We start from the raw sequence: 15,056 nt of genomic DNA, 5'->3' as shown, positions 1-15,056 counted from the left end.
CAAATGTTGGCAGATGCTTTTGAGTTGGTGTTTAGGGACAAAAGTACCAAGACACAGTTAAGTTTAAAGCTGTTGGAAGACAAGAAAACATTAATGAGAAAATGAAAATCAAAAAGTAAACCAGCTTAAAAAGGATATAATGAGCACTGTAACAGAAATTAAAGAAACACAGGTGGGATCCTTAAAGAAAGGAGGAAGTAAAGTGCATGAAAATAAATGGCACACATGGGGGTCAATATATATAAAATAGTGGTCAAGAAGATGTATAATGTGCGAAAGTTGGCAGGCATTAAAAAACATGAAGTCATGATGTAAATATTAATATTGAAGTGATGAGGAAAAATAAGCATGAAACTGACAATGAAAATGCCCTTGAAATTTTTATCACATACATGTGAACTCATGCAACAAGTTAAAGTGAGATCAATAAATTATTTAAAAACATTTTAAAATTTAAAAACTTATTTAAAAATAAATGACTGTGATAAAAATGATGGAGACAACAGTGTGTGTGTGAGTATCCACGATGGAGAACAAACTCTATTCTATTAAAGTGGGATGCCACCAAGGATGGAACTGCAAAAATGGGGCAAAAATCAGAGGACAGAGAGAGGATGGACATAAGAGGAATCACCAAGGAGCAGGATGGATGATGAGGTATCTGTTCTTTGAACCTGACAAAGAAAACCAAAATTAGCACACAGACAAATGAAACGGACAGTAGAGGAGTATATGGAGGACTAGTAACCACCTGCAACATCTGACTGGGAAAAATGAGAAGAGAAAAATTAGGGAAGACCTGGAGCAGATGAGAAAAGGCAGTTGAAAGGGCTCCATCTTTACTGCAGTATGCAAAGCACTAAAATTATAAAGTAACTGAATCTATTAAATTTTTATTTGTAGCCAAAGGCACAACTCAGAGAAGAAAGGGTTACACCACAATAAAAAGTAAAATAATTACTCAAACATAAATATAAATACGAGGTTACCACAGGAAATAATGGAATGTTGTTTTGGTGAAGTGTATAGCTTTGCTGCGCAGTTTTGTTGAGGGTTAATTTAGCCAAGTTAAGCTACAGTCCACTTGTGGATTTTCGGCTACAGCATAACGCTGAGTAATTCACTTTGGTCGTGGTCATGCAACAACAAACTTAGTACATATAATACAGTTTACGCTTTTGGCAAATGACACCTGTCTTCTAAATGATTTTGTAAAACTGTGGCACAACTGTAAGAATGATATTTCAGTTCCATTTCTAACATTTAAGCCAGTCACTAATTTATCATTTAAACTGTGTGTTTGCATTTAAAATTTAACCCCATTTACAGTAGCAGCCAACTGTATAAAGATTGGAGCACTAAAACCTGTAATCACACAATGCTTCTCTTATCAGTTAAATAACAGAGAATGTACTATATCCTGGCACTAAGTGACTTCACTGTACTTCAATATACAAACCACATTTGTTTATGAGAATTCTGTACCTGTCCAACATTTTTCTGATTGACAAGCTGATCTCCAGCAATAAGGCCATCAAAGTTCTGCTGCCGGATTAATTCTTTCACCTCTTCATTTGGGAGATCAATACGATAATTAAAGTCACCACACCAAAAGACATAATCGTGAGAAAATAATGTTCTGCCCTGAAATGAATCACCAATAATATTTAGGTAAAATCAAAGATGTAATGTATTTAATGTTAGACATTTCTGTGGCTGATTTTCAAAGATACAGTTTGCATAATTCAGTACTGCAATATTTTTTCACATTTTTATTAAAAGGAAAACACTAACTGAATGAAGGGGCTATGGGCTGACTTTGCAAATTACATAAATAGAACTGAAAACAAACATCTTTTCATCACAGAGCATATATATAATATGAATAAATGACATACTAGGAATGCCCTGGGTAAGCATGTAACTAAGGAAGGACCTATACATACATTCATTTAAATTTTATGTACTTGAGGTGTATTCATCAAATATCAGAGGGGGTGATGTTAGAGCTGGTACTGAAAAAGTTGGGATAAAATGTCTAATGATGCTTCAGGCAACTACAGGTAAGGGACTAAATGAATATATCTCTTTAAAATCGGTTTTAAGGTCACGTGATGTGAGGAGCTAGATTTGAACTATTTAAATGCTGATAATTTGTGTGATTATTTAGATCTGAGGAAGCACCTGGACACGGTGCGAAAACGCTCATCATTTTACTGTGGTTCTATTGCTTTTATTGTTTTACTTACAGTTTATTAAAGTATTTTACAAGCCTTCCAGACAAGCTGACTTTTTGTTCTTGGTTACATTTTTATTAAAGCCAAAAAAAATTATGGGAGGTACTAAGCATAAAGCTGGATCACCCATGTATCTCTTGACACAAATCAGTACTCTAGAAAGTACAGTAGTAAGAGGGTGCTCACCATAAATTAGAGATATGACACAGCATTCACAGTAATAGCATATGGCTTGTTGTTGTAGGAAATCATATGATTTGGATATAAGAAAATGCCATCTGTCTGCAGTTCAGAGAGATATCAACATCAGTCAGACAGTCCAGGAAGTGCAAAGCTACAGCCTCACATCACGAGCATTAAAATGCAGTCCAGCTGTAAGCATACCATATGCTTGTCTCTGCTCTACTTTGGCGCCAAGAGTAAGCTAACAGTAAATGTACAAACAAGTGCTCTTTTAGCAGGTAAAAGAAACCTTACATAAAAGGTACGTAAGCAATAATGCACATCTAGGTTACAGTAACAAAAAAAAAACATAAATTGGAAAACAAATGAAAGCTTCTTCTCAAATAAGTAAAAAGGAAAACCACAAGATGTTGACAATAGGGAATATTAGCAACAATAAACAACACATAATGTAAGGTGTACCTGAGTTATGTGCATTAAAAGCCAATATACTCAAAGGCACAGCCTCAAAGGTGATCCAGCAGCAATGATTCTATTTATGAATCTACTGTTACTTTGATTTCTCTCACAACACTGTACTGTACTATTTACATCATAAGGATGATCAGTGTGGGAAATCAAGTAAATGATTTAGATTACAAAGCAGTATAACCCCTGAGCTTCCAAAACACGTGATTAGTCTAAAGAGTGCTGTTCAGCTCAGTTGCACCTAATCCTGCTCTACCTCTAGACTACACATGCGATCTGTAATGTCTTTAACAGGTATGTATTGATGATCAGATGACAGTCTCAGAAATACTTCAGGCAGACACAGTTTTGAAGAAGGTTGCAGTGGAACGTGCTAATCTGGTAGAGGGGACCTTAAACTCCCCATTCACAGACTGGCTGCATTTGTCATAAAAAACAAACATGAAAATAGCTAACCACTACAACAATGTCTGTGTGACTTGTGGAAAGTATTATGTCCTTATAAAATAACTGATTAGATTGTCTAAGGGGTTTAGTCCTTTATACATAATAACTAACAGTTATATACGCGTCAGTACAATGCAAACCCTCTTTCCTTTGTTTAAGCAGGAAGTCAGGTAGGTGGACAAAGTGGCTGATGGTGAAGTCTGAAATCATTTCAGGCATGACACTGTATCCTTTTGGAAAAGTGTAACTTTTAGCTATACCTTAAGGCATGTGATCACATCTAATTAAAGAGCCTTCCAAGACTGGTATCTGAAATCAATTTAACCCATTACAGTCAAGCGACGCCTCCATAAGGTACATTCTACTGACACCTCTAGGTGTCAAATATTGCGTGTTCATATTTGCATTAGTAATTCCAAAACCATGGTACATACTGAATATTAAAATATTTCATCTTAAAGCTTACATAATGGTAGACACAACTGTACTGATTTTTTTACATTTGTCAAGTGCAGGTAAAGAGATGTTAATTGCTGTTCATATAATACTTACTGATACCGTCATAAAATTCATGTTTTTTAAATATCTCAACAACCAAGTAGCACAGACAGAACTGCTTCACCTCATATAAGAAAGCTGTTGGCTGGATTAACAAAATGCTGCTGAAAGAATGTGCGCAACTTGAGTGGTCGCTGAAATATTTTCAGCTGTTTACAAAATACTACAGACTTAATTATTGTGACTTATAAAATTCAGTTTAACACCTACAACCTAAAGAATACTACCACTATAAAATAGTTTATGCTGAAGAGTTTGCAATTTACACTTCTTTACTAACCCTTATGATTCCACGGATATAAACATTTGTTTGAAATGTAATGACATACTTTGATTCTATGAAATACTTAGGCTCTGCCCATTGGAAGTTACAGTGCAAACTTTCCAGAGCTCCATTGGAAGGAATTAGTTAAGTGACAGGATAGAAGGGCGGTAATTCCATTTTTTCAGTCATAAAATGAAGATCATAAGCCATAGCCATTGGATGCCTAGCTTCCTTGGGTGTGTAACCTTTTCAAAAACTATCTTAACAATTAAAAACTACATTAGCAGATACAGGCAGCTCAAGAGACAACTAAGCAGACACAACAGGTAACTACAACTTCATGGAAAAAAGAGCTAAATCAGTAGGAAGCAAAAAGACTAAATTCTGCAAAATCATGGGAACAAAGGGGTTTCAGGAAGGAGGAGGAGGAGGGAGAATGAAGCAATGAAATTCTTGAGATCCACTTTACCTCTCAATATTAGAAATTTAACGTCAAATTTCAATGGAAAAAAAGTTTGCTCCATTGTAGAAATTTCAACAAAGCAATTCAGCTCTACCAATAAATGATTTAAAAGAAATAAATCAGTGCATTAAATTCGAACAAGAAAAGATATGATTTTCCTGCCACAAGATTATGACCATCACCAAAGCAATGGATGAAGGCAAAATGGTACATACCACATAACTCAACCAGGCCAATCTATAAAAAAATGGGATAGGTTAATTGGTGCACATAAAGAGAAGCTGGCTAGATTTACAACAGCCCACAAAGGTAGCTATTCAAGTGCTTACCTATGAACCTATACAAAGATTATGGTGAAATTTGGCAAGATAAATGCAACAAATGGTGCCAAAATGAATGACAAAACAAAATACATATAAAGGAATTTAACTGTCCATTCTAACCAGTTACCTGAACTGGTAGCAGAACTAACATCAAAACAAGAAAGACGGTCTGCAACAGAAAAAAAGTCTGAATATGACAGAAAACATTTAACACAGATGGAGGATAGCAGAACACAAAAAATCTAAGGTTTACATGAATATGTGAATATACAGAGGGGAAAATGCTGTGGCATAATGTTGGAAAAGACACAAGCATGGAGAAGAATATCTACAGGGGAGATGAAATTGAAAAATACACAGGGTTATTCTTGCTGCACAGTCAGATTTCTGAAAACAGTGCTTGTCAGGTTCAAGCCATTTGCTCCAAAAGAAAGGGTCATAGCCAAGTTATGTGTCTCCGAGAAAACAATAATATTCAGAGGTAACAGAATTTTCTAAGACTAAGATTACTCTGCTGAGACTACGTATACAGCCAGCTTTCCATCCAGCAATCAGACTATGCAGGCAACAAAACTGGAAATATAAAATGTTCTACGCTGCACAACTGTTAAGTCTTTTTGTTTGGAGGTGCATGGATATCTGCATTACCAGAGGATGTTTTTAAGAAACTGAGTTGGTCAACATTAAGCTTGAACATGCCAGTTGTGGAGGAAAGGGATTGGCAGCAGGAGAACGGTCTGGAGCAAAGCAGTAAACTGAAGAAAAAAGGTCACAAATAGAGCCATTTTCCCCTGTTTAACAAGTGAATGGTAGAGAGAACTGAAACATTCAAGAACTGGTGAATGCAAATGTAGTACCTGAAAATTTAATTAGTATGATGGAGGATGGGCAAGTAATCGGAAGTTATGAATGAAAAAAACGAAGTGATATACACATTAGCAGAAATTCAGAACAGCGGACAACCCCACATAGAATAAGTACAATGAAAATAGTTCACTAATGTGAGATGGGAGTGCAAAAAGATGGGATAAAAAGAAGGTGATAAGATCCATTTGAAGGCTCACAGAAAATAAGGAGAACACAAAGAGAAAATACTACTCAGTGATGGGAATTGAAATAACATAAAAGAACCAGTGGCAGGATCCTTTAATATAATTTTGTAAAATACAAATAGGATTCTATCACCAGTTAAAATAGTATGAATCCTAGCTATGATAAGGAAGCTTTACCCAAGAGCAGTGTTAATACAGGAAACACCTATCACAAGACAGTCAGATTAAAGAAACTAAGCAAAAGTCATAGGGTATATTCAAATTAGCAAGTGGGTAGAAGAAAGGAAACAGCTGTACTGCCAAGAAAGGGTTTCCATGGGGAAAAAAGGACCGAGAAAATATGAACAGTATAAAGAACTACTATATGGGCAAATAACACTAGTTAGTAATTTAACTCTACGAAGAACAACTGGGGGGAAATATCCAAGACATGTAGGGCTTGGATACCTTTTACAGAGAATATAGTAATCTGCATAGGGGATTGAAACACAATCCTAAACAAGATTGAATGACGTGCAAGGAGGACTCCAATTGCTAATAATTCCCCCATTAAGTAGATTTTTGGCCTATTCTACACAGTTAATGGGAATAGTCAACAAATCTAAGAGTAAGCAATAGGAAATGGGCCACTATACCTGTCACTCAAACATAACATATTCTCATAGATACACAGGAATATTTCAACACTGCTGAAACTACCACAGTAAGTCCAATAGCACTCTCAGACTACACAACACAATTTTTAAAGGTTAGGATGAAGCACAATTAAGTTGCAAAAGAAATGAAGACCAAACCTACATTTTTGTAAAGCAGAGAATTTTAGCTTGGTAGGATTAATAACTCAGAGGAAAGAAGAAAGTGCAGTTATCTAAATAAACTTGTGAAGATAGGTGAAGGCTGCCAGCCTAGCTAGCTAGAATTTGTAGATAATTCTGTTATTTGTAAATATTAATATAAGCCACAGGCTAGTTCTCTTAAATGGAAGAAAATGCTGTTTGATGTGGAACTGCAAAAATGTAACAGTGCACTTTGCTGTAAGAAAGCTGATAAGTCAAGGATTGTGAAATTCTTTGATCTACAACTCGGAGCTGATATGTCTAGAGGGAGACATTCTGCCTATTGTTTTGAGGCCAGAGTTAATGGCTAGAAATTACATGTATAATTTCTTTTATTGCTCTGGCTTCCTGACCAGCTGCAAGATCAAAAGGGCTATTAACCTCTGAGTCTCTGTTAGCCTGGGAACCATAAATAAATGATGTAATCTGAAATGAATCAGTGTTACTGTGTTATCAATTTAAGGACAGAAAGAATCAGAGCATTGAGCATCTGTCTTGAGAACATCCAACTCACCACTCTGCCTGTGTCTGTATGCAAGTAGGATCTTAGACTTTAGTGTTTCTCTTAGAAATAGCTAGGAAATAGGAAGATTAGACTAAGTGTTCTTCTGTGTCGATGTCAGAACCATTCTACTGTATTATTTTAAGCATTTTCATGTGATCTCTGAACTCTTGACTAGCACTGTGTAATAAGTATTGTCTTGTGTTTTTATTATTAAATATTTTTAAACCTTTCAACTGTGGCTGTTTTGTGTAGAGATAATTTAAGTTCTAAGAGTACATTGCACGTATATAGTGATACAGGCCAAGCTACTCCAAATAAGCCTTGACTGTTCAGTTGCACTTACCATATGGATAATAATTTTGCACAGCATAATTGGACACCCTTTCATAATGGCCTTTGAGTAGCTCATAAATATTAGTGGGTGGTGGCAAGTGGTACTACCATATAGTCTGGGTAAAAGGGGCACAGCTGCAGAGCCTGTGCCAGCCTTCCCCAGGAGTGTCTGTGTGGTTGCATATAACTCTTACTTCAAAGTGTGTGTGTGTCCGCTACTTGGGTAGGGACACGAAGCATTGGTTGGACAGAGAGGGTGCTGGAGGTTTTAGCTTGCCCACTAGGCTGAGATCTGGACCCTATAGCTGTGCCAGTGGGGAGTCTTATTGAGGACATGGAGAGAAAGGGAGAACCCAGAATGACTGTGATCTCTGTGTGCTCTTATGGGAAATTGTACTTTACTGTGTGTGTATTTATTATCCTTTCCCAATATGGATGCCCCTCACTGGTATTAGTGGTGAGAATTGAGGCTCCTTGATTGCTGGGGCCAGTGCACAAGCATCACATATTCATTATTTGGGAGTGGTGGGATATCCACACCACATTTTAATTGGTTGGCAAATACTAATTGGCTTGTAGTGGTGTGGGTAGTGTGAATTCCTGTAGCTTGTGCACAGTGATCACTGAAGGTGTTTTTGTACTCTAAATCAGCCACACAGTGAATACTCAGAGTTGAGATTACAATTGTTTTATTTCTTTAGTTAGCTTTGTTAGTCAGGGAGAGCAGGCAGCATATCAGCAGAGGAGTACGGAAAGCTGACAAGGAGTCAGCTGGCTGAGATGTGCCAGGCTAAGGGACTGGTGGAAACCTGACTAAGGCAGACATGATTGCAGCTTTGGTCACAGCTGCATCAGAAAACAGCAACCAGGACGACAATCAGACTGGCAGTGGAGATGTACCACACTCAGAGAATGGACAGCGCAACCTTTCTACAGAGGACTTAAAAATCCATCTGGAGCTAGAGACCCCTGAGTTGGAGGCCAGGCATTTGGATACAGAAGCAGCTGAGAGACTGAGGCATCTAGAGAGCGAGGACAATGAGAAACTGCGACGTTTGCAGGCTGAGGAGAATGAGAAGCTGAGGAAAAGGAAATGCACAGGCAGCATGAAAAGGAGATGCTGACTCTTCGCCGGAGTCATAGAGATAATGGGGAAGGGAGTAACCAGACCCTAGAAGCATAAAATGTCAGTAAATTTCTTTCGCAATTTACAGAGGGGGATAATTTTGATAGTTTCATTCATATGTTTGAGAGGGTATGTAAAAAGTATGATGTTGACCAAAGGCTCTGGGTATGCTTCCTGATCCCCTTACTCCATGGTAAAGCTGTAACTGTGTTGTCTAAAATGTCTGATGTTGAATGTTTTAATTATACTACTGTTAAGAACTGTTTGTTAGAATTTTTTAAGCTAACACCTGAAACATATAGGAAAAAGTTTCGTGAGCATAGATGCAAGGCAAATGAAAGTGCGTTTGAATATTTTGCTGAACTGAGCACTTATTTTCATAGGTGGGTGAGTGGATGTCAGGTCACCACTTTTGAAGGACTGGCAGACCTTGGGAACAAGCCCTTTGCACTTTGCCTGAGGACATGAGGATCTGGTTAGTTGACAATGCCCTACTTCAGATGAGTTGGGGAAGAAGGAAGACCTATACCTAGCAAGCAGGGCATCCCTGCACAGGAAAGGGACCCTCAATACTGTACATAGGTCTAAAGGAACCCATGTTGGGCAGCACAGACTGCCCCAAAAGAATCTGCCAGTAGTAAGGGAAGCCACTAGTCCAGGTACACATCCAGGGACCTAGGGTGAAATGTTATAAATGCAACCAGTGGCGCCATGTGGCATACAGATGTCCACAGAGGCAAGGTGGGGAACAAAAGGTGAGGGAGCCAGTAAGTGGGAAAGACAAAATGCCAATAGTAGGCTGTCTTGAGACAATCAGGGTACCAAACTACCATCCTGCAGATGTCCTGATAGGGAAGGATTTGGATGAGGCAGTACCATGTGCTTATGCAGTTACACGCAATCAGGCTAGGAGACAAGCATGTGGGTCTGGTAGCCTGGAGGAGACCCAGACAGACTGCATATTTGCAGCCAGGACTGGTGAGGTGGTTACTTCAAGGTGGGAGCTACTCTGTAGCAGTGAGACTGAATGTGACCCACAGCTGCTTGTGGGTACAGATGTTCCCTTGGACAGTGACTGCAAAGGGAGGGGTGAGTAATAGTACCCAGGCTGACAGTGAGGCACCACGGTCAGAGGATGCCAGACTTCCTGTGGAAGGGGAGCTGGGAAGGGTTACAAAGAGAGTTGAGAGAGGCTCAGCTCTCAGACCCTACACCGCAAGGCTTGAGGCAGGTAGTTAGTGAGGCACCTGACTCTCAAGGGAAGGGGGATTCTGTATACTGGGACAAAGGGTTACTGTATACAGAGTGGACCCCTGAGGGAGGGCTAGAAGGTGAGAGAATACAACGATTGGTAGTGCCTAGAGCCTACCATCTGGTGCGTCTAACCATAGCCCATGATATTCCCTTTGCCGGTCATATGGACATAAAACGTATGAAGAGACATATTATGCAGAACGTCTATTGGCCTGAAATTTCCAGAGATGTATCAGGGTACTGCAGGACCTGTGAGCAGTGCCAAAAGGTAGGCAATGCAGGAGACAAGGTGAAATCACCTTTGATGCCTTTGTATGTGATTAAGGAGCCATTTCAGAGGATAGCTATGGATGTTGTGGGGCCCCAGAGTACACCAAGTTCCACAGGGAAAAAGTATATCCTAGTGGTAGTGGATTATGCTACACTACACCCTGAGGCAGTGGCTCTGTCTTCCATTGAGGCAGAAAAGGTGGCAAATGTTTTGTTAGAGATTTTCAGCACGGCAGGTTTCCCAAAAGAAATACTGACTAACAGAGGTGCCAACTTCATGTCAGACCTACTGTCTTGTCTGTGGAAGTACTGTGGGGTGAAGCACCTGAAGACCACTCCCTACCATCCCCAGCCTAAAGGTCCTGTTGACAGGTTAAACTCTACACTCAAGTCCATGCTACGGTCATTTGTAGACCAGTTTAAAAGGGAGTGGGTCAAATATTTGCCCCATCTGCTGTTTGTTCCAGAGAGGTTCCCTAGGAATCCACAGGTTTCTCACACTATGAGTTGCTGTATGGGCATAGGGTGAGGGGACCACTAGATTTAATTCGAGATGAGTGGGAAGGTGATTGTGAATCTCACAAGTCTGTTGTGGCATATGTCCTAAACCTCAGGACAAGGCTCAGGGAACTCATGGGCTTGGCCCAAGAGAACCTGGCAGAAATCCAACAGAAAAAGGTGTGGCATGACAGGAATGCTCGAGCTAGATAATATGCTGTGGGGCAGAAGGTAATGGTTCTCATTCCTGTCAGACACAACAAGCTGCAAGCAGCTTGGGAGGCACCCTATAAGGTAGTAAGAAAGGTAAGTGATGTTAACTACATGGTGGAACTGCTAGGCAGAAGGCAGGGGCACAAACTGTACCATGTCAACATGATGAAAGCTTACCATGATAGGGAGACCCTTGTGCTGAGTATTTGCAGTGGAGTTTAGGAGGAGTCTGAGGGAGATCTGGTGACTGATCTCCTCAGTGAGGCTCGGACTGACACCTCAGTGGAAGGGGCAGCAATGTCCTAGAAGCTATCTCCTACCCAGGTTTGAGAAATCCGAGCAGTGTTACAGGAGTTTGAGGAAATCTTCACTGGGAAACCAGGGTGCACCCACCTGGTGCAGCACCAGGGGGATACAAGAGTCCAAATGCCTATTAGGCAGGCCTGAGAGAGTCAGACTCTGAGGGAGGACATACAGGAAATATTGGAACTAGAGGTAATTCAAGAGTCCAACAGTCCCTGGGCATCCCCAGTGGTGCTGGTGCCAAAGAAGGATGGTAGCACCAGGTTCTGTGTGGACTATAGGAAATTAAATAGTCACACAGAGTCAAATGGTTGCCCCATGCCTAGGACAGATGAGGCCCTAGAGCAGCTGGGTGGGGCTAAGTATCTTACAACTATTGATCTTACCAAGGGTTACTGGCAGGTGCCCTCGACTCCCAGTGCTAGAGAGAAGTCAGCCTTTGTGATTCTTTTTGGGTGGCATGAGTTCACAAAGATGCCCTTTGGGATGAAAAATGCCCCAGCAACTTTCCAGAGGCTGGTAGATCATATCCTAGCAGGAGGGTTTGCCCTTGCTTATCTAGATGATATTGCCATCTACAGCCATTCCTAGCACGAGCACTTCAACATGTTAGGGAAGTGCTGGACAGACTACAGAGGGCAGGGTTGACCATTAAGCCAAGCAAATGTCAGGTGGGTATGGTAGAGGTCTCCTACCTGGGATATAGAGTGGGGAGTGGTAAGATCAGGCCAGAACCTGCCAAAGTAGAAGCCATTCAGACACAGCCTCCACCTGTTACCAAAAAGCAGGTGAGGGTATTCTTAGGGACAGCAGGGTACTACAGAAAGTTCACCCCTACTTATAGTATTATAGCTGCTCCCCTCACAGACCTGAGAAGGAAAAACAGGGCAGATAAGGTAGTGTGGACCCCAGCATGTGAGCAGGCATTCCAGAAGCTTAAGAAATAAGCTGTGTTGGCCAGTCCAGATTACAGCAAAGAATGTGTTGTGCAGGTGAATGCTTCAAACCATGGGGTTGGGGCTGTACTTAGCCAGATTTCTTCAGAGGGAGAAGAGCACCCAGTGGTTTATCTCAGTCATAGGCTCCAACCTAGGGAGGGATGCTATGCAGCTGTAGAAATGGAATGTCTAGCCATGGTGTGGGCACTGCAGAAACTTCAGCCTTATCTGGATGGAAGAAAATTCACTGTAGTGACAAATCACAATCCCCTAACATGGTTAAACAGAGCCAGCCAGCAAAATGCCAAGTTGCGAAGATGGAGGCTAGGGTTGAAAGCATTTGATATTTCAGTGCAGCACCGCAGTGGGATTAGCAATGCCAATGCAAATGGGCTCTCAAGACAGTGAATCGGGTAAGGTATACTCAGACAGACCTAACCCTCTCAAGCAACGTTTCTCAAGGGTCACTTGAAAAACTAGCTTGAATTCTCCTGGGGTGGGGGGGGGGGAGATAGGTGAAGGCTGCCAGCCTAGCTAGATAGAATTTGTAGATAATTTTGTCATTTATAAATATTAATATCAGCCACAGGCTTGTTCTCTTAAATGGAAGAAAATGCTGTCAGATGTGGAACTGCAAAATTGTAACAACAGAGCACTCTGCTGTAAGAAAGCTGATAAGTCAAGCATTGTGAAATTCTTTGATCTAAAACTCAGAGCCGAGATGTCTACAGGGAGGCATTCTGCTATTGTTTTGAGGCTAGAGTTAATGGCTAGGATTTACATGTATAATTTCTTTTATTGCTCTGGCTTCCTAACCAGCTGCAAGATCAAAAGGGCTATTAACCTCTGAGTTTCGGTCAGCCTGGTAACAACAAAGAAATGATGTAATTTGAAATGAATCAGTGGTATCTGTATGTAAGTCGGATCTTACACTTTAGTATTTCTCTGAGTCGAATCTTCCTATTTCCTAGCTATTTCCAAGTGTTTTACTGTGTTGATGTCAGAACTATTCTACTGTATTATTTTAAGCATTTTCCTGTGATCTTGGAACTCTTGACTAGCACTGTGTAGTAAGAAGTATTGTCTTGTGTTTTTATTATTAAATATTTTTCAAACTTTTAACTGTGGTTGTTTTGTGTAGAGATAATTTCAGCTCTAAGAGTACATTGCATGTATATAGTGATACAGGCCAAGCCACTCCAAATAAGCCTTGACTGTTCAGTTGCACTTAGCATTTGGATAATAATATTGCGCAGTATAATTGGACACCCTTTCATAAGGGCCTTTGAGTAGCTCATAAATATTAGTGAGTGGTGTCAAGTAGTACTGCCATATAGTCTGGGTAAAAGGGGCACAGCTGGAGAACCTGTGCCAGCCCTTCCCAGGACTGTCTGTGTGGTTGTATATAACTCTTACTTCAAAGTGTGTGTGTGTCAGCTACTTGAGCATGGACACGAAGCACTGATTGGAGAGAGAGGGCGCTGGAGGTTTTAGCTTTCTCACTAGGCTGAGATCTGGACCCTATAGCTGTGCCAGTGGGGAGTCTTATTGGGGACCTGTTGAGAAAGAGAGAAACCAGCCCCAGACTGACTGTGACCTCTGTGTGTTCTTAAGGGAAATTGTACTTTACTGTGTGTGTGTATTTATTATCCTTTCCCTATATGGATGCCCCTCACTGGTGTTAGTGGTCAGGATTGAGGCTCCTTGATTGCTGAGTTAATGCACGGGCGTCACAAAACTTATCATAACAGTAGATTTTTTAAGAGATCATAGCTGCAGTAGCTTAAGCTGTTTGGGTTATACCTTACCTAAGATATAACCATCAGATAGCTTTCAAAGCTTCAGGGCACCTTCCATGTGTCTGGCAGGGGGTCAAGGAGAGCAACATAAAAATTCAGTTTGGGTACAAAAAGCTTTGGAGCTTTCTTGCTTCAAGAAGGTAGGCTATAGTTCACAATAGAGACATGCAAGGTTGCCCTTTTTTCTTATGCTCACAGGAGACAGATAGCTGTTTGGCTTTTTTGAAGGATTTAGCTCTGACCAAGATGTATCTGACCTGCCTGTGGACATCCATATTATGTAGGATTCTTTCTCGCTCCTTTTCAGGTTGTGGAAAAAAACACGGATTAACAGACTGTCTCAAGGTAAACTCTGAAACCACTTAAGGCATAAAACAAGGATTTGTTTTTAAAAAAAACACTGTCCATGTGGAAAGTGAGGTAGGGTTGACGTGCCATAAGAACCTGTAACTCGGATACTCTTCTTGCAAAAGTTCACACTATTTCCCTGTCAAGAACCTCAAATCAGCCAGATGAGATGATTAAAATGGTAAAAAGTGTTCAATTCCTGGACTCCCCACAGCTAGTTCAATTCCTGGACTACTGAATGCAAGTTCCATTCATGAAGATCTGTCCTATTCCTGCTCAACTTGTCTGCTACAACATATTGCTCTGATGGAATGCATGAGGTCTGAAGAGGCAAATTGGGAAGAGTTGCTTCCTCACAGGCCATCAAGGCATGTCTTCAAAAACGGAATGATCTGTGACCCCCATTTTGTTTATATACCACATCACTTTGGTGTCACCTGTGATAACCTGAAGAGATCCATGGAGTCGGGAATTATTTAAGACTTTCAAAAGCATTGATTACTGCTAGCATTTCTGGCACTAGTGTATTTTTATCTATCCTGCTTGTTCCACAAACCTTACACTTTTGCACCTTTTCATACAGCCCCCCCAAGCAAAGTATGGCAAGTTATAACAGACTGAAGAGAAAGCAGAATGG

At 40.5% G+C, this 15,056-nt stretch overlaps 1 protein-coding gene across 1 annotated transcript in view; it reads right to left on the bottom strand.

Annotated features, from left to right (window-relative positions):
• SYNJ1 (synaptojanin 1) overlaps positions 1 to 15,056 on the bottom strand; it is a 2,168,218-nt gene that overhangs the window by 1,004,026 nt on the left and 1,149,136 nt on the right. The window contains exon 18 of the mRNA XM_044071423.1: positions 1,486 to 1,644. Coding sequence (XP_043927358.1) covers positions 1,486 to 1,644 — 159 coding nt within the window. The remainder of the gene's footprint in view (positions 1 to 1,485; positions 1,645 to 15,056) is intronic.

Source organism: Protopterus annectens, chromosome 5.part0, assembly GCF_019279795.1.
Source record: "Protopterus annectens isolate FY-2018-M chromosome 5.part0, PAN1.0, whole genome shotgun sequence".
In the NCBI taxonomy this organism is placed as follows: Eukaryota; Metazoa; Chordata; order Ceratodontiformes; family Protopteridae; genus Protopterus; species Protopterus annectens.
This window is presented reverse-complemented; position numbering and strand designations above follow the sequence as displayed.